The sequence below is a fragment of the Vicia villosa genome, linkage group LG2, assembly GCF_029867415.1.
Source record: "Vicia villosa cultivar HV-30 ecotype Madison, WI linkage group LG2, Vvil1.0, whole genome shotgun sequence".
Taxonomy (NCBI): Eukaryota; Viridiplantae; Streptophyta; class Magnoliopsida; order Fabales; family Fabaceae; genus Vicia; species Vicia villosa.
Genome location: NC_081181.1, coordinates 99,638,143 through 99,660,717, shown reverse-complemented (window position 1 = coordinate 99,660,717; position 22,575 = coordinate 99,638,143). Strand labels below are relative to the sequence as shown.

Below are 22,575 nucleotides of genomic sequence, written 5' to 3'. Positions count from 1 at the left end.
AGTTTGGTTAACAACGAACCAGGATAAAAATAACTGTGTGATTATTTTTTATCTACCATTTTTTAGAAACAACCCTTATTCAACCCCCCCTTCTAAGTGTTTTTCACTCCTTCATTTTATTTATTGAATGTATTATTTAACAAAGTTAGCGCGTTGGCCCAGTGATTAAGGTTTTAAACAATGAGTTAGAGGGCGTGAGCTCAACACTTTTGGAGGCAAAAACCAACTTTTTATCAGTTGTTTTTATTAGTTTATTTCACCAACTTTGATATTTTATTTAAAATAGCAAACCAACTTATTTTTATTTTATTTTTTATACACTTCCTATTTATGGGACATACTTTGTGAATATATTTTTAAAAGTCCAAAAATATTTTTATTTGATCAACTTTTAATTAATTCAAAAATGATATTCTTAATACCTTTAAAAAATTCTTTTCTTCAAAATGATTACAAGTGATATTTCACCAATTGTTTTGTTTATATTTGTGAACCAATTAGGGTTAGGTTAAGCTTACTTTGAAAATGTTAACATGATCCTTTAGTTGATTTACCTAGGGTTTTGTTTAAACTTTGTAAATAAAATGATTAGGTTAATGTACATAACTAAACCATAATCCAAGATCCTTTGATCTTTTGATCTTAAATGCAATACCATGTTGATATTAACTTGATTGCTATGATCCTCCCTTACTTATCCACTTGTACATATGCTTGTTGATTTACATCTTTGTATATTTATGTTTTGGTTATGTTATTATCTATGTATATATATACATTATTTACTAACCCCACATGCATGGGATATTTATCCATCCATCATCACATCATATTCATACATACATGATATGATCTCGAGGTATGTCATCCCTTTTATTCATCAACCTTTTATCCTTGAGTTTATTTACATTGATATCTCTGTTTATACTCACCCTTTTGTATCCATGATACACATAGAATATCTCATACACCACTTGAGATACTCACCTTTAAATGCTTTCTTGAGATGTTTAATTCCTCATTGATACTAAAAATCCAAAGGAATGAGAATAGTATTGACAAAAATTGTCAAGGTGCTCACTCTCTTTTCCAACTCTTTTACTTTGTGCTTAGTATTGTTAAAGCTTATCACTTTCTCCTTGTTTTAAAAATGGTTTTGCATTGTTAAAGCTCAACCTTTTTAAAACTCAAAATCTTGGTTTTGTATTGTTAAATCTTAACCACCACTCTTTTAAATCACTCTTGCCTTGTATTGTTAAAGCTTAACATTTTAAAAACTCATTGAGTATTGTTAAAGCTTAACACCCAAAAAGATTTTGCTACATGGTTCTTTTTATTTTCCTTTAAAGGGCAACTACAAATGCTCTGACTTCCCTATTACACTTAAGGGGTATGTAGGCACAAGAAGTGACACCTTGCCGAGCACACTTTTAAAATTTCTTTTTTCACCCTCCCACTCTATTTAAACAAAAAACACATAAACATTTTATAGTAACAATAACAACAAATATATATTTCAAAGAGGTTCCTACAGAGTATCGTAGATGTGAGGGGTGTTGAATTATAATTTCTTGTGTCGAAAAGATTTTATTTTGTTTAGAAGTGTGGACACAGTTTGTTACACACATATTTGTTTTAGATCTAGATAGATTTAATTTAGATTTAAAATAGATTCGATTTGATTTAGTTCCAAAATAGGTATTTTGGGCTATTATAGTTTTGGGCTTTGCCTTAGGAAACCAGCTAACCTAAATCTATAAATAGGGAGTAACCCTCATTAATTTGTAATCAGGTCAAAAAGGTTGTATTCACAAAATATGCAGTTGCAAGTGAATAACAAAGTTTTTCACAGTTTGTGGGTAGAGAGTTACTCTACAGAAACCCTAATCTCTTTTCTACTTTAAATTTCTTTTCTCTTTTCATTATTATTGTGTGTTGATAACAATCTTGTTCATCAAGATTGATAGAATTCATCATAGGTTTTGGTGGGTTTCCAACAAGGGGTGCTAATACATTCTCCTTGCATAACCAACCCCGAACCTAAGATCTCCAATAAATTTATTAAGTTTTGATTTAACTTCTTTGGGTTTTATGTTGCTCTTTTTCCCATTTCCTTTGAAAATAATAAAGCGCAGTGACAACTTTACAAAAATGTCTGAGCTAAGTCAATCATTGAATTTACTCTCAATTTTTCACCGCTACAAGAGCGTGAGAAAAAAAGAGAGCGTTAGAGTAAAGATAAAAAAAATAGTTGAAGTTTAATGGATATAAAACAATTGCATAATAATGATGGAAAAGATTTGGAAAATCGTAAAATATGTGAAAGAATTGAAATTAAAAAGATTTAAAATAACAAGTATACAATTGAATTTTTCAAATATATGCTGAATTATGAGACCAACCACGTAGCTTAATAAAAAAGAGAATAACACTTTAGATTTTAGAATAGAAATCACTTTTCATAGATATTTTAAGTTTTGATGGGGTAAGATTATTGGGACGGTTTTACAAGACTCATAATTAAATTCAACTCCAATTTTTAAACATTCATGTAATTAGAGAAATTGTGTTAACTCAGATAGATAGTTCATATTAGTCACCACAAAAATGCAACATTATTGTATTGCCAATAATTGATCTTGAAACTTCTGATTAAGCTTAGAAGCTTAGAGATACCTTCTTTGTCTCATCCAAAGTCTTTTTTTGATAAGCTAATGAAGGGACTATATAATAAACAACTATTAAAAAATAAATAATTACAATATACACCTTTTGTGAAAGGGAAAATCTCAACAGAACATTTAGTTGGGGAACCAAAGCGTAGACTTTTTGTCCTGTTTTTTCAGATCCACCAAATTCAACCCCCTCAAAAAGCAAGAAATACGCATAAACATGTAATCACAAAAGACACACACAACACAAAGGTTTCAACACTTTTCACAATCCTCAAAACATCACTGACACAAACGTTTCATTATACTACAAACTTTTCTCTATCCATTTTTGAACTTTGAAGCTTTCTTTTTCAACTCTCTGGTTCAAAAGTCAAACTGAGTTGGATGTTCAACGGTGGAAATGGACCGATTACCATGGAAGGAGGAAGAAGAAGCGGCGGTTGGCGGTGGAGAAGGTGGACCGCCGCAAAGACCGAATTTAACTCTGCCGCCACGTACGGACGGCCTTTTCAGCGGCGGCTTTAGCCCCGGTCCTATGACTTTGCTCTCTAATTTATTGACCGACGGTGATGACGGCAAGTCCTTCTCTCAGCTTCTCGCCGGTGCCATGGTGTCTCCCGTTGCAGCCACCTCCGGCGCGCTTGAATCATCTGACTTTTTTTCACATCAGGTGAATAAATGATTAATTTATAAATATCAACAACTTATTTACATGATTAAATATAAATAAATATTATCGTCGGAGATTGAATCCGACTCTCGAATTTGACATACAATCTCCATATGATGTAGGTGTCATTTGGATTGTCAAACCATCCAGCACAGGCACAAGTCTCATTTCATGGAGGACAATCTGACACAAATATGTATAACCAACCTGAACATTCATTGTCTGTATCAACATCCACCGCTCATGCTCCCCTCGTCGAACAAAGGTTGCAGCCTTCTTCAGTAAATGTTGATAAGCCTGCTGATGACGGTTACAATTGGAGGAAGTACGGACAGAAACAGGTGAAAGGTAGTGAGTTTCCTAGAAGTTATTATAAGTGCACACATCCTAACTGTCCTGTGAAGAAAAAGGTGGAGCGGTCGCTTGAAGGTCATGTAACCGCGATTATTTATAAAGGAGAGCACAATCATCAACCTCCGAATCCTAACAAGCGATCAAAAGATGCTAATGACAATTCAAATATGCAAGGGAATGGTGATTCGTCTTATCAACGGACGAATACAAACTCAATGGCTACGATGGATCCAGAATCGAGTCACGCAACAGGTGAACATCTATATGGAATGAGCGATAGTGAGGAAGTAGGTGATCGTGAAACTGATGTGGGGGAGAAAAGAGTTGAGCCTGATTCCAAAAGGAGGTGGGTTTTTGTAGAAAATATTTCTGGTATATTTCAAAGTTGTTAATAGGATACAAAGACTAATTCGATTAAATAAGCAACTATGTTTATGTTATCTTGTTATTGTTGTTATTATGTAGAAATACAGAAGCCGCCATCTCAGATCCAATAGTTTCTTCACATAGGACTGTCACGGAGCCTAGAATCATTGTGCAAACGACTAGTGAAGTTGATCTCTTAGACGATGGTTATAGATGGCGAAAATATGGACAGAAAGTTGTCAAAGGGAACCCTTATCCTAGGTGATACCGATTCTCCTCCACACTTTTATTACACCTTTTGAACTATTCATTGATAATTCTATACTTTACTGCATAATGCACTGATATGATATCGATACCATTAACCTCTTTTGTTGTCATGGAAAAATTACTGATTCTTAGTTATATAATGTTTAGGAGCTATTACAAATGCACAACAGCAGGTTGCAACGTTCGGAAGCATGTAGAGAGGGCTTCGACAGATCCTAAAGCAGTCATAACAACTTACGAAGGAAAACATAATCATGATGTTCCAGCAGCTAAGACCAATAGCCATACTTTTGCCAACAAAAATGCTTCACAGTTAAAATCACAAAATCCCATTTCTGAGCAGCCTAGTTTCGGTAACATTGGTAGCGTTGGCGGAAATGAGCAACAACCTGTTGCGCGTCTAAGGCTGAAAGAAGAGCGGATAACTTAAGAGCCTAGATTAAGGCTCGAAGAACTGGTAATCCGATAACTTATATCACAAGCGATCTTTACTTGGATGCTTTAATGGATTTGTTTTCAGTCTTAGGCCAAAGTTTTGATCAAGTCCTCAGGAAAGAGTTAAAGGAGAACAAGTTTAAAACAAAAAAAGAGTTGGTGGAGATAATAGGGGGGTTTTGGATGATGCTGTATCATTTGTGCCTTGTGTACATTGAAAGTATAAGTTTTTTTTTCTCTTCTTTATATCCTAAAATATAAGTTATGTTGTGAACACAGTTATTCAAAATTTTATGATGTAATTTCTTGCTCAATGATATTTTTTTTGAAAGATGTCACAATTTTGAATCATATAATAAAGGGTTAATACCTATCCCCCTGTCATATGGACGTTTTTTTGAAAAATCCCTTGAAAAAAAAGTTGTATGAGCTTCTTCGATAAATCCAATATGGTAATCAAGGTAGGTTCCAAAATGAACATAGGGACACAGTTATTCAAAAATTTATTATATTGTTTGTACAATATAAATTTGCTAAATATATAAATAGTATTGGCTTAAAAAGTAGTATAATACGTGACAATCACTGATGATTAAGACTTCTCAGGGGTTTTAAGGTACATATTTTTCCCAATTCCAATATTGAGGTATTTATTAAAGGCCATGTGCCTGGATTTTAGACCCTTTGGAAATAGTAACTACTACTAAGAGGATGCATAGTGGATGGTTAATCCACTGCTATTTTTACAAACATGGTCAAATGACCTATTCTTTATTGTTGCGGAACGGAGACATGTCATTTCTTTACTTTCTTATATTAGGCGACCATGACGTGTTCAATAACAAGGGGAGGCACATTTAAACGGGTGCCCAAACTAAAAAATGGGCGACGAGAGAGACCCTATGGACTCAACTAATGTCTGTTGTCTCTGCCTTGTCCCTTATGAACCTTTTCAAATATACTAATACATAGTTCCTAAAACACAAGGGTTTATAAATGGCGAAGTGTTTTAGCTTCTTTTCCTTCATTTGGACACCCCACAATGGTCCTTAACTGGAGCACTTTAACATGGCTCAAGTTGAGTTCTTCTGATGAGACTTTAAGTGAGTCCTCTAGGCAAGATTTAGTTGAGTCCCTCTAGCGAGACTTAAGTTAAGTCCCTCCGGCACGAATTTAATTAAGTCTCCATAACGAGACTTTAGTTGAGTCCCTCTGGCAGGACGTTAGTTAAGTCCCTTCGGAGAGACTTTAGTTGAGTTTCTCCAAGCAACACTTTAGTTGAGTCCCTCCAGACGAGATTTTAGTTGAGTCCTTGCGGCGAGACTTTAGTTGAGTTTCTCCAATGAGACTTTAGTTAAGCTTTTGAGGCGAGACTTTAGTTAAGTCTTTCTAGGCGGGACATTAGTTGAGTCTTTCAAGATAAACTTTAGTTGTATTATGGAGATGACATTTATGCTACTGCTCTCTAAGATGACAAGGATCTCCTTGTGGAAATCCATCATTCATATTTCTGTTTTTAAGTCAACAAGGACCTTTTAATGGAATTCCAACACTCACGTTTCCCTTTTAAGGCTGCGGAATATATTTCCCTTTTAAAAGCCAAAATAATTTATTGCTAATGATAAAGTTTCTTCGAAGAGATTCATGCATTGGTAAGTGGCTCGCCCTTCTAACAATCAACTATAATAATATCTTAGATAAACTTAATTCAAAGTTCTGGGGAATGAGTCTTCTACTAACTCCTCTAGCTTGTAAGCTATATTAGGTGATTTCTAGTATATGTGATATTGGTCCTTCCTAGTTGAGTTTGCACCTTTCCATGTTGGGCGAGCACAATGACCTGTCTCAACATCGGGTCTTACTCCCGCATTTTACTTCGAACCACTTTGGAGTTATATCTTCTGGATGCTCTATGTTTGTTGGAAAATTCTTGAAGTGAGCCATAATTCTTATTTCGTCGACCAAATCGACATCACATCTCAACCATGCCTCATCTCCTTTGCATTAAATTAGGACAGTAAATAGGAAAGCTTGTCAATTTTGACATATAATGATGTCGTCCTCCCCATATACTAGAGTGAAGGGAGTCTCTCTGGTAATCGAATCCTAAGATTATCTCATTTTTCCTCTCCAATTTTCTCGCACTAGGATTTTACCTCTCTAAATTCTAAACTAAAAATGGCGGAAAAGTACATTTCATAGATGTCACAGAAAACACGTGACATTTATGAAAAAACTAAAGAACATAAATGCGATCCCCCGAGATGTAGTGCATTCCCCAAGATGCACTGCATATCTTCCAAACACTTGTTGAATCTAAAGGACCCACTCCTCTTCCCAAGAATTGATCTTGAGAGTTTCCATTAAGTACTTGAGAGTTTTTAGTAGGTGAAGCCCACAAACCCCCTAATACAAGAAAATGGTGGTTGTCCTACAACCATGATAATACAAGACAAATGATATGATCATTTGCGTCTTCTCCATTGAAATTTGAGACTAAAGTGGCCAAGTTTCCTTCCCAGAGGTAGATTGAAGCGCTGAGACTTCTCTCCATAAATATCTGAGCTCAATTTGGTTTAATAGAATAACCGATAACCTCTTGATATTTTTACAAGCTGATCTTCTAACATATGGTTTTATACGGGCTAACAGTGAATCTAATGGTAAGATCATCAATATTGAAGAGTTTCATCCTTTGAGTGAACAAGGCATTATAATATCCTTAAGGGAAGTTCAACCATATTAACTTTTTTCAAGGTAACTAAATATCAGGAACTGATCACACAGTCCCCAACCTGAGCTTTTAACGGGGTTAACTTCTAACCGTATATTTTTATCCCCAAATGGATTGTGTTCATCCAAGATGCATAAACAACATACTTGAAGAACTTATACAATGCTACTCATCCTGATTATGAATTCACCTCACTCACAAGGATCTTTCCTCACAAAATTATTTGGCTATAAGAACTAGTGAGATAAAGTGAAAATAAAACTTAGAGAGAGAGAGAGAGAATGTGTGCGCGTGTCAATACAAAAATAGAGTTATGTATGAAATGAAATACAAAATGAGGCCTCTTTTGACAGGCTTCAAATCCTCCAAAAAAGGAAAACTCATTAAATAAGATTTGACCCTTAATAATTGATTAGAAAATTTAAAGGTAACGACTATGAGTTCAAAATTAGGTAAGAATTAATATTTAGCATTTGCTAATCGATTGAGTGCATTCAAACAACCTTAAACCTTAAAAACATACCAATCTAATCGATTTTCATAATCAATTAGATCCAGTAAAAAAATATTTTCTGGCTTTTTGAATGTTATCATCTCTTTCTATACAACTTCTGTATATCTTTCTCAATTCGTTTCTTTTTCAAGAAAATTTTTAAAAAAAGGTTTTAGTGTGTGCGTGTGTGTGTGTGTGCTTATATCCATTTACTTCTATAAAGAAAGACTTTTGCATTTACACATTTTTTCACTCATTTACTAATTTGGGATAACTTCCCTAAGCCTGTGTCTGATGTATTCATTGTGTTGACACTTGAGATCTCTTGAGGCTTTTGATAATCTCTTTATTTGCCTTTGTCTGAACAATTTATCAAACCTATAGCTTGCATCTTTAACCGCTTAAATCACTACAACGAGGAAGGGCTTTAAAAGCGCTTTTTATAGCCTTTAAAAGCGCTGTGAAAGGTGGCGCTGGCGTAGCTAACAAAAGCGCTTCTGAAAGCGATCTGGTAGGCCCCCCTATAAGAGCGCTTTTCTGGAAAAAGCGCTCTTGTAGGCCCCGCTTTAAGAGCACTTTTCTGGAACAAGCGCTCTGGTAGGCCCCCCTTTAAGTGCGCTTTTTCCAGAAAAGCGCTGTGATAGGCCCCCTTGTGAGAGTAAAAAATAAAAAAAAAAACGCAACATACTAAAGCGCTTTTGTAAAAGCGCTCTTATAGGGTGGGCTTTAAGAGCGCTTTTTCTGGAAAAAGCGCTCTGATAGCCCCCCCTATAAGAGCGCTTTTCCAAAAGCGCTTTAGTATGTTGCTTTTTTTTTTTTTTTTTTTTTGCTTTTTTATTAATCTTTGGCAGCGCTTTTACAATGAAGCGCTTTAGTAGGTGGGCCTTTAAGAGCGCTTTTCAAAAGCGCTTTCGTTGCTAAATGAGGTATTTTAATGTGCAACCTGTAATTTAATCCTCCCAGTCGACCTGTAATATTTTCGATCTGTAATATGTTTTCAACCTGTAATATTTTCGACCTGTAATTTATTTTCGACGATATTATTTCAGCCATCAGTAAGACAATATATATATACTAATATAATACCATTATAATATCCAAAATTATATATATACATCATTACAACATCAATAATATTATAGTTCAAATCGACACAAATCCTACATGAAAAAGCGCTTAATATAAAATTGACACAAATCTTCTTTGATTTCTTCCAACTTAAGCTTCGGGTACGCAGTAGTACGGAATTCGTCAAGGTACTACAAAACAAAAACATAATATGAATGATATATTTAGTTAAATGTAATAAATTATATGAAATTATCTTAAGTTATAAATTCATACCGTGAGCGGAATCTCTAATTGATTCGCCTGAAGGATTTCTTTCATATACCTCAAAACAAAGTATCCGCAATCGTAACTGTTTCGCTGTTGCGGACACTACATAGAAAAACAAATAAGATTCTATAGTTGTCTTTTTTTTATCAAGTAGCATAAATATATTATAAGCAACATTGTGAAAAATAATGTACCTGCACTTGGATCCAAGTAATGTTGTTAGATTTAGTTCGGGATACCTGTGCGTCCCGTTGACTTCGAAACACTTGTATTGATCTAATTAACAAATATATAAAAGCATATGTTTAGATCAATCCCACAAATAAGTAAATATATAAATATACACGAATATATATTTAGAACGATCCCACTTACAAATCAACGATGTCCTTCATGGCCTGATAATTGGTCCATTCACCATTTACCGAATTCAGATAATACACGACTTCCCTTATAGGGTTGATAGCAAGCAGCAACCAGTGTGCTCTATAAATTAAAACAATAGGTTATATGAAAATTTTGCTATACACAAAAGAAACAGAGATTAGATGAACAAAGAATGAGAAACTAACCCTACTGGTCGGGTATTATACGCCCAAAGATGCAGACTTTCTGTATTGCCGGTGGACATGAATCTATCTACTAAGCGCTGTCTAACTGATTCCGGTTCCGAAGCAATTGCCATTCCGCTGCAGTGGGCGGAAGACACGAAACGGAATCTGTTAGACAACGGAGTCCCGCGCAACACTCTGTCATACAACAACCTTAAATAAAAACATAATAAACATTAGATTATTTTCATTGAAATGTGTAAATAAATTATATTGTGGGACTAATTAAATAATATATCGGATGAGTGAATATTACCGGATGTATGAGTGCATGTTAGTGACGCCTAGTTGATCATGCTTAAAAATCTCCTACAAGTCATCAATTGTAATAAGTGACTTGAATTCAATACCGAAGACACTTTCATCCATAACGATTTCACGTAAAGCACCATCCTTCAAATCGGACATATCAACCATTGTTGCGAGCGTCGCCCGGTACCGAGGCACAAAAGCACCGCCTTTTTTTCCCGCTGGCTTCGGAGGACCAGTGGGTGGTACGGTAAGAACTTGCTGCGTCACTTGTTGTGACTCCCGAGCGGATGCCTAAAAATCATATAAGTTAGGTAAAATATAAAATCATGCAGATTTAGATTCAGATTAATTATTAACACTTTAAATGTACCTCTTTTAGTGATGCAACGGACTCCTCCTCCTGTAAAATCCCTTTACCCTTAACTGTGGGTTTTATAGGAGCAGTCTAAAATTAAAATGTAAAAAATAATTAATAAACGGTTTAGAATTGACATTCGAAAACTAAATGATTCATAATCGTTTTCAATATACCTCATCACTAATGGTAATGAGCTCCGAGGGCCATGCAACAAATGATCCTATTGCATCTCGCAGCAATGTCGTCTCTGAGACCATGTCAGGTACCGGTAGCATCGCATCATGATCTACTACAACATCCACCGATACTTTCAGGTGTCCATCCGGGAGCGGTCTATGGTGAAGTAAATCTCCCAAAGTGTTGTGCACTTTTCCCTTGCCAACTAGTCGATAATTCGGTTCCGATAAGTATAGTTGGCAAGATGAAATGCCCTAAACCAATAGTAAATATAAAGTCATTATCATTAATAAAATAGAACAATTTAAAAGGAAAAAAAATTATAATTACCTCGAGAAATTTCCTTTGATAGTTGATACTATCCTTATCACTAGTTTCTTTCACCGATGAAGTGTTCCACTTTTCTCTCATATACGCTTCTTTATCTCTTTGCAATTCAGAGACTTGTGCTTGCAATTCCGCCAACTTTTGCAACACTTCTTCATTTGAAGGATTTCTTCTCCTAGGACTCTTGTAAAAAGAGGTTGGAGTCACACCATGACCCTTACCCCTCACCCGACCGGGATACTCAGGAGCATCTAGTGCTCTACTAAGTACGCTCCCCTCACCGGTGGATGCCGATTGCGACAAGGTCTCCTGTAATTCATTTACATTAAAAAATCATTTATATATTAAAAAACATTTGATTTAATTAAAGACACAGTATTATACTTACACATTCAGTAAAAACTCTCTGAACTTCGGGATCGACAGCTTGACTCTTGCCCACACGAGCTTCCCTCCACAATACATGTACAGGAAGTGAGGTTTCCTCACTTTTAGACTCCTCTAACTATGCATTGACACAAATGATAAAATCGTCAAATAAAACACATTTAGACAATTAATTAAAATGCATTTCTATTTACTTACAAGTTTATCCTCTAAGCGTGCATATCCCATACGCCCTTTTTTGTATGGATACGCGGGTTTGGATGCTCTCGCACTATTCGTGGCACTCCTTTTCCGAAAATCTTCATCTCTTTGATTTACAAACTCAGCCCAATCTTTTTCACCAATGAAGATCTCATACTTTTTTGGCCGTCCCGGTGCCTCTTCAAGAAAGTTTCCATCTTTATCCTTAAGATAGGTGTTTGTCAAAAAGGCTTTCCACCCTCTATATCTTTTGCCGGCCAAACTAAGTATGTAGCGTTTACGATCATCTGGTATCTCAAAAGTCCTCTGCAAAAAAACATACGCATAGTGTGTTAGTATAAGTAATTTAAACAATTTATCGTCAAGATAATAACAACAATTAACCATATATGATATATACCTGAAGCTCGTCCCAAATCGCTTTTTTTTTTTCGCATCCAACTCTTTGCTTTTCAGATTCCATTTAGCTGTGGAGACCGGAATATGCATACGAACAAGTGTACCAATATAGCTGGTCAACTTTGCAGAATTAGGACCAATTGCTTGTTTATCAGAATTCCAATCCAAACGGTATACTAATCCTTGGTCTCTATGTCGAACGATTCCCTTCATAATAGTGATGCCTCGTGCAACTTCTTTTGCTTCAGTATCAGGTGGAGCATTTGTATCCGTGGCATCTCTTTCTTGAGCATCTCTTTCTTGTGAGTTTTCTTGTGAGTTTTCAGGTGGAGCATCTCTATCCGGAGCCATTTAACCTGTATCAAACAAACTAAAGCACATTAGTACACTATTAATAAGCTAACAATCTATACAAGTAAAATGGAAGTCAAACCATGCATGTACAAGTGTATCGGAAATGAAATCGGTACAAATCAAAATAAGCGTCAAAAAAGAAAGTTGTCGGAATTGAACGAAATTTACATGGCTATGGTAAAACGTCCCCACGGACTCAAAAATAAAGTCGGTTTTCCGAAATTCAGACCCTAAGCCCGACTTTTGATTACGGGCAGAAGCAAAACCGATAAAAAAACAGTCCCGAAATGTAAAGATAAGTGCATGAGCAGCTCCGGAATCGTCAAAATAGTATAGTTACATGTAAAGAAGTCGACAAACGGATACATGGTTCAAAAGTTATGTACAAAACGAGAATATGCACCAAAATTGAATAAGTACTATACTATTGATTAAAACAATCGGTACAAATTGAATAAAACAAATTAGTCGGAATATGTATACTATTACCTTTATCACTAACGTCTCTTTCTTTTCTTGGTAGGATTGTGTTCTACGCGTCTCTTAACAACGCGGACGGTTGGATTGATCCAAATACCCTCATTATGATCATTTCTAGTACAAGATTCATTCTCATTTTGATCGTTTCTTGTACAAGATTCAATGCCAACACCAATATCACCTTGATCTTCAATGTTTTCATCAACTATTTTGTTAGATAAAAGCACTATAGACCATTTCGTACTTGTCGGATCATTGACATAGAACACTTGTTTAGCTTGAGAGGCTAGAATGAAAGGCTCATCTTTGTACCCTACCCTATTGAGATCCACTTGCAAAAATCCTGACTTATCCATTCGTATGCCACTATTATTTTCAACCCACTTGCAACCAAATACAGGAATCTGAAACTTCGCGTAATCAAACACCAAAATGCGCTCGATAACCCCAAAATATGACAAATTTGCAAATTTCGGATTTAAGTCATTCGCACTTGATATGTGCATTGCTTCAGCTACCAAGGTAACACCACTATTTTGCATAGTACTTTTATCATCCTGTTCTTTGGTATAAAATGTGTATCCATTAATAGCGTATGCGCTATAAGAAAGCACAATTACAGTTGGACCATAGGCTAAACATCTCAACCTTTCTATTACTGAAGCAGGATCTGAACGATACTTTGAATAAATATGATCCCTAAACCACGGTATGAAACTTCGATTGTGCTCTCGTACTATCCAGTTCTCATTTCTATTTGGATTTAAATCTCGGAGAACAACCTTGTGCATTTCAACATACGGCTCAACCTCAATCTCATTGTGCAGAACATACAAGTGCGCTTGATCCCGTTCGACCATTGATACTGTCACAACTTTATTTCCAATTAGCCTCTTTCCTTCTTTTTTTTCGACAATATGAGATTTGGGGAGTCCAATTGATTGAACATTTGACAGATATTCAGTACAAAACTCAACCGCTTCTTCAACAACGTATCGTTCGGCAATACAACCCTCCGGTCGACTTCTGTTTTTCACGTACCCTTTTAATATTTTCATATAACGTTCAGCAGGGCACATCCATCTCATATAAGCTGGTCCGCACAATTGTGTCTCTTTCACAAGATGAACGACTAGATGAACCATTATGTCAAAAAACGAGGGAGGAAAATACATTTCAAGATCACATAAAGTAACAACTATCTCTTTTTGCAATGTTGGTAAGATCGCGGGATCGACCACCTTACTGCAAATTGACCTGAAGAAGAAACACAGCTTAGTTATTGCGCTTCTTACTTTTTCTGGCAGAATAGAACGTATACCTATTGGTAAAAAATGTTCCATTATAACATGACAATCATGCGTCTTCAAACTCTTTAACTTGAGGTCTTTCATGGACACAAGTCTTCTAATATCTGAAGAGTAGCCTTCTGGAACTTTAACTTCACTGAGGAACTTACACAATGTTTTCTTCTCCTTTCTAGATAGAGTGTAAACAGCAGGTGGCAGATATGTTCGTCTTCCTTTCGTCACGGGTCCCAATTCAGTTCTCATCCCCATGTTTACCATGTCCTTCCTTATGTTAAGGCCATCCTTAGACTTTCCTTGTATATTGAGTAACGTACCTATGACGCTGTCAAATACATTTTTTTCAATATGCATAACATCCAGGAAATGTCTTACGTACAACGACTTCCAATATGGAAGTTCAAAAAAAATGGACTTCTTCTTCCACCCACCCTTGACAAGTGAATGTGCAAAAGGCTTGCCAAACTGAGTGCTCACATCTTTCACCCTTTCAAAAATTTGATCACCTGACAAAAAAGGCGGGGCTGTACCATGTTCGGCCTTTCCGTTGAATGCTTTTCTCCACCCACGGTAGTGATGATTAGAATTTAAGAATCTACGATGGCCGAGAAAGACATTCTTCTGACAAAGCTCCAATCGTGTCGTATCGGTTTCATCTTCACAAACGGGACACGCCTTTTGACCTTTATTGCTGTACCCGGATAGATTTCCGTATGCTGGAAAATCATTAATTGTTCCAAACAACATCGCCCTCAAGTTGAAACTTTCCTTCCTATACCCATCGTAAACCTCCACACCGTTGTCCCACAAAAACTTTAAATCTTCGATTAACGGTGCCAAGTATACGTCTATGTCATTCCCTGGTTGTTTAGGCCCAGAAATTAGCATAGATAACATCATGTACTTACGCTTCATACATAGCCACGGAGGTAGGTTATAGATCATAAGAATCACAGGCCATGTGCTATGCGAGATACTTTGAATACCATGCGGGTTCATTCCATCAGTAGACAATGACAACCGAAGGTTTCTTGCTTCTTTTCCAAATTCAGGATAATCAGTATCAACTTTCATCCATTGTGGTGAGTCTGCCGGATGTCGCAACTTTCCATCAATAATTCTTTCATCTGCATGCCAAGTCAAGTGTCTTGAATCGGTCTCACTACGATACATGCGTCTAAATCTCGGAATTATAGGAAAATACCATAAGACTTTAGCAGGAGACAACTTTTTCTTATATCGAGGGGCACCACATTTAGGACACTCATTCAATGCTGCATACTCGTTTCGAAACAAAACGCAATCGTTTGGACATGCATGTATCTTATCATAGCTCATGCCAATAGAGGACAACATCTTTTTGGCTTCATACGTTCGATTGGGAAGAACATTATCCTCTGGTAGCATATCTTTCATAAGGGCTAATAACTCTGTGAAACTTTTATCCGACCATCCATTGTCCGCCTTTAAGTTGTACAACTTTAACACCGCAGAAAATCTTGTGAATTTTGAACAACCATCATACAACGGTTTCTCTGCATCGCTTACCAACCTCTCAAACATTTTGGGACAATCCGCAAGATCTTCTTCAAGCGCTTCTGCAATCTCTTCGACTCGATCGCAATCGTATGTGTCTGTGCAATCGTCGTTTGAAGCATACTTCCTATTACACCTCGACTCAGCATTCCCGTTACTTTTCTCACCATGCATTGTCCAACATGTATAACTTCTATCAATTCCAAACCGTAGTAAATGGGATCCCAACTGTTCCCCGTCAACCTTACCCCCATAACAGCAACCCAAGCAAGGACACGGCATTCGAAGCGGGTCTTCGGAGTGCTTAACCGCAAACTCAACGAATTCCCATACCCCTTTCTCGTACTATTTCGACAATCGGTTTGAATTCATCCATGTCTTATCCATGTCTTAATTAAGCTAAACAAAAGCGGTCAAACTTTCACTCTTCACAAGTAACCCCTATGGCGAATTCAATTCACAAAGTTAGTAAGTACATCACTTAACGATTAACGAAATTGACATCATGTCGGAATAATGAGTATTACTTAATATAATTTAAAAGTTACAAAGTTAGTAAGTTCATCACTTCAAAATCAGAGAATATTCCACATGTCGGAATAATGAGTATTACACTCATGTCTTAATTAATTAAGCTAAACAAAAAAAACTAATTATTAAGGAACAGAACGGTATAATGCGTTTCTGTCAATAAAACGCAATGAATCAGAAGCAATAAAACGCAACATATTACGGAATGAATCAGAAGCAATAAAACGCAACATATTACTTTGGCGAGAGAGAACAATATATTACCTGTATAGTAGTAAGCAACTTGTAGACCCACACAATGTAAGATTCTTGAATGAGATCAAACTTTCACTCTTCACAAGTAACCCCTATCTAGCAAAGATATTCCTAAAAAATATAAAATAAAAAACTTAATTGAAGAGTATAAAAATGAGGTCATAATCCATAGCTTAAAAAAATCAGCATTGTATCATTATGTCAAATGCATTCAAAATCAAATAACATCAATACAAAATATGACTTAATTCCACTTCAAAACATGAGATTAATTCCAACCACCTTTGAATCAATTAACTTAGAAACCGGGAAGCCACTACACCAAAAAGAACCACCAATAGTTATACTCAAACCCGACATATAATACTTGCAACGGAACCACAATAATACTTGCAATGGAAAATAAGTTGCACAAAATCTAGTTTCATGTTTGGTTTATTAGCCAATATAAGTAAGAACAACCTGACAATTTAATTTGTACTTATAATGTGATATATTACAAAATATTTTACAGGGTAATCCACAACATCTAGTAACATCATATAAATGAAAAGGAAATGGCATTCCAAATCGTATGACATTCCTCCTTCTGGTCTTGTACATGAATTATAAATAAATAGGTTGGAAAACTATAATATTCAGTATCCAGTATTCACTATACAAAAAAGAGTCAAAGCATCGCATTTGTTCTGCTACTAGACATCTCAAGCTTCATTAATAGATGGGAAAAGAAAGTGATCATTAATCACCATAGGAAGCAAACATTGTCATTTTATTAAAAACAATAACTCGCATGTTTTCAGATTCAAATTTCAGGACATTTGATGTCATTCATTTCTACCTGGTATAACAAGCTTCCAGTACTGACAGCTACAAGATTGTGTGCAACAGTGAACTCCAAGTCGTAGCTGAACATGAACAATGCAAGAAAAAACACTTCAAATAGGAACTTATCATTAACAATAACCAGAAGTTTGTACAATGAACATGAACAATAACCAAACCAGAAGTTTCATTTGCAATTCTTATCATTAATGTAAAAAAACACATGGTTTACAAGTTCTACTAAATAGTGGGAAGATTTTACCTGAACAGAAGTGTTGATTTTGACCAAGAAAACCCTAAAATCCCACAGAACGGCGGCGGCAGCGGCGGCGGCGGTGGCGTGAGAGTGAGACGAAGACGGAGGGACGGGGAGTGGTTGAGAACGGCGGAGGGAGTGAGAGGAGGAGTGGTTGAGAACTTGCGAGGAAGAAGAAGACTGTTTCTGAAAAAATAGCGTGTTTCTGGAAAAAATTAGCGTGTCTGTGTTTTATGAAAAATTTAATCAGGGCTACAAGAGCGCTTTTCAGAAGCGCTTTCATACCCAGCCCTACAAGAGCGCTTTTCAGAAGCGCTGTCACACCCCCCCTATAAGAGCGCTTTTAAAAAGCGCTTTCATTCCCCCCCTATAAGAGCGCTTTTGAAAAGCACTTTCATTACCCCCCCTATAAGAGCGCTTTTCTAGCGTGATTTTTTATTTTGTTTTTAGACAAACCTACCAAAGCGCTTTTAGGCATAAGCGCTGTCGTAGGTGTGCTGTTAAAAGCCAATTTTGGCGTAGTGAATGCATTGTTTGACTTTCACAATGATTGCATCTTTACTTATGTTGAGTGTTGATCTTTTCTGATCATTTACAGTTGACATCATGTTGCATCTTTATCATGATGAATATCTTATTCTTGTTCTTTACAATTGCCATCGACAAAACACAAACCTATTACTTGAAAAACAAGGTTCTACATTCTCCCTCCTTTTTATGATGACAACATATCTCTCAAGAGAGGTGGTAAAAGAGACAAAGCAATATATTTTGGAATTATATCACTCCCCCGAGTTAGATAGAGTTTATACCCTCCCTTTGAGAGTATATTTATCCCCTTTGTTGAAATCAAAAAGGCGTGTAAAAGATGCAAATATGTTCTATTCATCCATGACACAAAATATCATGGAGAATCAATTGTAGTAATGTTAAACATAGTAATAAGGATAAATCGTATGACATACTCACAAAATATCATAAGTGTTGATCTATGCAAGAACAAGTAGTGATGAGACATATTTATGCATGGAAAAAATCATGTCATATAAGGAAGCATAGAAGAAATCAAATATGTTTGACTTTAGACATGGTGTAATAATTTATCAAGTGCATGTAATACAATCATTAGGCTGTAGTAATAACATGTCATAATGTATAAAATTTTTTTATCAAGCATATAAAATACCATGGAATAATATAACAAAGAATGTATATGTCTCAAAGAGTATCTCAAACTAATTCTTATATGTGAAAATAAGTTTTCCTAAGTATTATTCTTAGGAATGCAATCCCTAAAACTATTATTTTTAATAATATGACATTCATATAGGAAAATATATGAAGCTATCATGGTAAATAATTCATCATGCTAGTGTCCATAAACAAGGTTCCCTAAGATATATATATTTTAAGCATGTCATGATATGGGATTGTAGCATGGGTATCATGGCATCACAATATGCTATATTACTTTGCATACAAAATAATGATAAATGTTGAAGAGTTTATGCACAGATAAGTAGGAGGCCATTTATATCAAGGATTCATGTCAAAACAAGAAGCATGTGTTTTGTAATATGATTTCAATGGTAAATTTTTCTAAAATGTGTTTAGGAAAGGATATAATAAATATATCCTACTTAAAAACATACTTAAGCATGACAGCATGTATTTGTTCTAGGATAGAACAAATATTTTTTGATCATAGCATGATGACGAAAATATCATACTTAGTGGGAATCTACAAAATAATTCTAGGCAAAGTTTCGTAATCCTTAGTCATGGGTCAAGAGACATATTATATTTAAATTAGATATGTGTTTATAACATGTATAAGATTTTCATCTTGGTAAGGATATTCAAATCATGGCATAGAAGGTGGATTCTTTTTTATTAACACAAGGTTTCCTAGAATGCATTTTACGTGTGACACGCGATATTTTCAAGATGTCTAATGTTGTGCCTAATGAGAGTGTTCAAGCAAAACAATGTTGCATATTTATTCTTTATTTCTTAAGCATGATCACTATTAAATTTTGTGATGTAGTAGGCATGATCAAGAGTAAAGTTTTTATGAAAGAGAAAACATACTTTATTTGCAATAGGACAAAAACATAAAATAATGTAGAAATGATAAAGATAGATCTAAATTTTGTTTTTATCCTATTTTTGTCTTAATTTCTTCTACATTTTTTGCTATATTTTGGCAAAATTTCCATTTTTTTATAGATTTATGTCTTCAATTTCCTCTTCTTTTTCTTCTTCTTGTTCTTCTTCCTTACTTACCCAGTCATCTATAAGATGTGAGAGTAACCGACTCCCAAACCCGAATTTAATTGTGAGACCTTATTCTTTCCTTTTGAGGTTTTCTCAATGTTTTCCTTTTCCCTTTGGGATAAATAAAGGGGGTGGACTGGAGTAGTTTCGTTAACAACGAACCAGGATAAAAATCATTGTGCAATTGTTTTTATCTTAAGAGTTTTTAAAGTCACACTTATTCAAACCCATCATTTCTAAGTGTTTTTCTATCCTTCAATTGGCATTAGAGCGCCGGTTCTAAGGTGCAACACTTAACCGTGTTTAGAAAAGATTCAGGAAGAGAAAAACACTAAGTCAAGATGGTTGAAACTCCACCACCTACATCTACATCGGGCTCTGCTGAGCAACACAATGGAAATGGTAACAATGGCTACACTAGACCACCAGTATTCGATGGTGAAAACTTTGAATATTGGAAAGATAAACTCGAAAGTTACTTTATTGGATTAGATGGTGACTTATGGGATCTTTTGGCGGATGGTTACAAACATCTTGTGAAAGCTAGAGTAGTAAAGCTGACAAGATAAGAAATGAGTGATGATCAAAAGAAAGAATTCAAAAATCATCATAAGTGTAAGACTATTCTGCTGAATGCTATTTCTCATGCTGAATATGAGAAGATATCAAACAAAGAAACTGCCTATGACATATATGAATCATTGAAAATGACTCATGAAGGAAATGCCCAAGTCAAGGACAGATGTAAAACAAACCAATTATATGAAAACCAAATTGTTATTGCATCAAAGAAATAAAGTTATCACATTCAGAATCAAGATCACCCCCTAGCAATGAGGGGTTTAGCTACTCATAAAAAATAACAAAAATCATAGTGTAAATTGTAGATATTACAGAGAAACAAAGGGAATCAGATCTTCAATCGCGAATGCTCATGGAAATCTTCATTCCTTGCTTAGAATCTGAATTCTCCAGCTTCTCCAATGTATTTTCGCACCCAAAACTGTCCAACCCTTGTTCAAACGCATTCTCCTCCTTTTATTTCTGCAAAACTGGGCTTTTCAGCAAGAAAGCCCACCAATTCACGTGCACACGCGTCCAGACATGCGTCCAGGCAGGATGACACGCGTCCAGAGACGCGTCTGGGCAGAGAGACACTTTTCTTTGCAATTTTGGAGTTAGGCACGCGTCCTGGGACGCATCTGGTGATTTGAAACGCGTTTGGGCATGCGTCTAAGTAGAGAGGAAGATTTCTGGCGCCATGCATGTCACGGGACGTGTCTGGGGACGCGTTTGCCCAGCAGATCTCAATTCCTCAATTCCACACGCGTCTGGGGACGCGTTTAAGCAGAAGGATGCATTCTTACAAGCTCCACACGCGTGTGGAGACGCGTCTAGCCAGGCCATGTGCTTTTTCAACAGTTTCTTCATGTTTCGCTCTGATTTTCTCCACTTAGTTCATCTGCGTCTGCAAATACTTAAACACACAACCAAAGCATAAAATGACGAATAATGAAATAAAACATAAAATAAAATACTTCAAAGACAACTAAAAATAACGGTAAAAAGATGTGTAAAAACCACTGATCAAACTCCCCCAAACTTAAATCGTTGCTTGACCTCAAGCGACAATTACAAGAATTAATGACCTTTAAGTCACACCGGTGTTCATACGTGAAATATCCGTTTGTATTGATCAAGAAACAGTTGGTCCGGCATTCACATGACGCGACGAGTTTCTGCTACCACTTTAAACCTTTAGCTCCCATTTTAGATACCTCTCCAACTATGCTTTGCACTTAAGTCTCTTTCCGATTTTTCTCCTCTTTCATTCGGACAATCACATTAAGGCACTGTATTTCTTATAATAATCATCACATGCATGAGACAGATCAAGGCTTTTTATTTTCTTTTTCTGGCACCAAACGAGCAGCATTTGCTACCTTTTTATTACCGATGAAATTTTCAAACTTTGCAGTTATATATTGTCCTTTTGGTCGACGTTTGGGGATCAACCTCCTTTGGGCTGAATAACCGGGTGAGGGTTACCCAACTTAGCGAGCCGGTTGCCTTTTATCGCCTTTTCATCATCTGGTGCCAACTTTTTATATCTTCTTTTTCTAACCAGTCATCATGCACGTGAATCTGAATTATGCCAGACTGTATCAATAAACTACTCGAGGAGTACTTCTCAGGAGGCAAGTACTATGGTGCAAATCTACACGTTAGACTCGTATTTCTCTTAGGGAGCCAAGGGTGTTTAAACAAACCTCTTCTTGCCACATTATTCCGAACTTCCTGTCCTCAAACAATCGTCCCTTCATCTCTATATACTATTCCCGGTCGCTCTTTAAGATCAAAACTCTTCAAAAATTAAAAATTTCGGTCAAAATTTGGGAGAATGATTTTGTAGGTCTTACACATATTATAGCAGTAATGTGAATTAAAATGCAAAGAGTAAAACCTCCCCCAAACTTGAACCAAACATTGGCCTCAATGTTTTAGAACGAGCCCGAGAAAGGTGACTCACAGAAGGTAATGCACTCCATATCTTCCACTTGAAATGCCCCTTTTATTTCCTAAAAATAAAACAAACAAACAGAGAAATTAATTATTAAAACTGTGGGTTGCCTCCCACGAAGCGCTTCATTTAACGTCACATGGCTCGACGGTCCATTACCTTTTATTATGGAGGGTATTTTCTATT

General features: G+C 36.0%; 2 protein-coding genes across 2 annotated transcripts; one reads left to right on the top strand and one right to left on the bottom strand.

Moving 5' to 3' along the window:
- Positions 1–2,758: 2,758 nt before the first annotated feature.
- Positions 2,759–5,167, top strand: LOC131651692 (probable WRKY transcription factor 4). Its single transcript, XM_058921371.1, has 4 exons — positions 2,759–3,345; positions 3,468–4,045; positions 4,165–4,326; positions 4,483–5,167. The coding sequence occupies exons 1-4, from the start codon at positions 3,076–3,078 to the stop codon at positions 4,763–4,765; spliced, it is 1,293 nt and encodes a 430-aa protein (XP_058777354.1). The 5' UTR covers positions 2,759–3,075; the 3' UTR covers positions 4,766–5,167.
- A 4,500-nt stretch (positions 5,168–9,667) lies between these two features.
- On the bottom strand, positions 9,668–10,249 carry LOC131646510 (uncharacterized). Its single transcript, XM_058916534.1, has 3 exons — positions 10,203–10,249; positions 9,908–10,099; positions 9,668–9,821 (listed from the first exon to the last, which is right to left on the bottom strand). The coding sequence occupies exons 1-3, from the start codon at positions 10,217–10,219 to the stop codon at positions 9,707–9,709; spliced, it is 324 nt and encodes a 107-aa protein (XP_058772517.1). The 5' UTR covers positions 10,220–10,249; the 3' UTR covers positions 9,668–9,706.
- Positions 10,250–22,575: the final 12,326 nt, after the last annotated feature.

Bases quoted from the DNA above. Each gene is read 5' to 3' on its own strand.
- LOC131646510 (XM_058916534.1), bottom strand. The intron at 9,822-9,907 runs GTTAGTTTCTCA...TTTAATTTATAG, and splicing joins TATAATACCCGACCAGTAGG to AGCACACTGGTTGCTGCTTG.
- LOC131651692 (XM_058921371.1), top strand. From the start codon at position 3,076: ATGGACCGATTACCATGGAAGGAGGAAGAAGAAGCGGCGGTTGGCGGT. The intron at 3,346-3,467 runs GTGAATAAATGA...CATATGATGTAG, and splicing joins CTGACTTTTTTTCACATCAG to GTGTCATTTGGATTGTCAAA. The intron at 4,327-4,482 runs GTGATACCGATT...TATAATGTTTAG, and splicing joins AAAGGGAACCCTTATCCTAG to GAGCTATTACAAATGCACAA.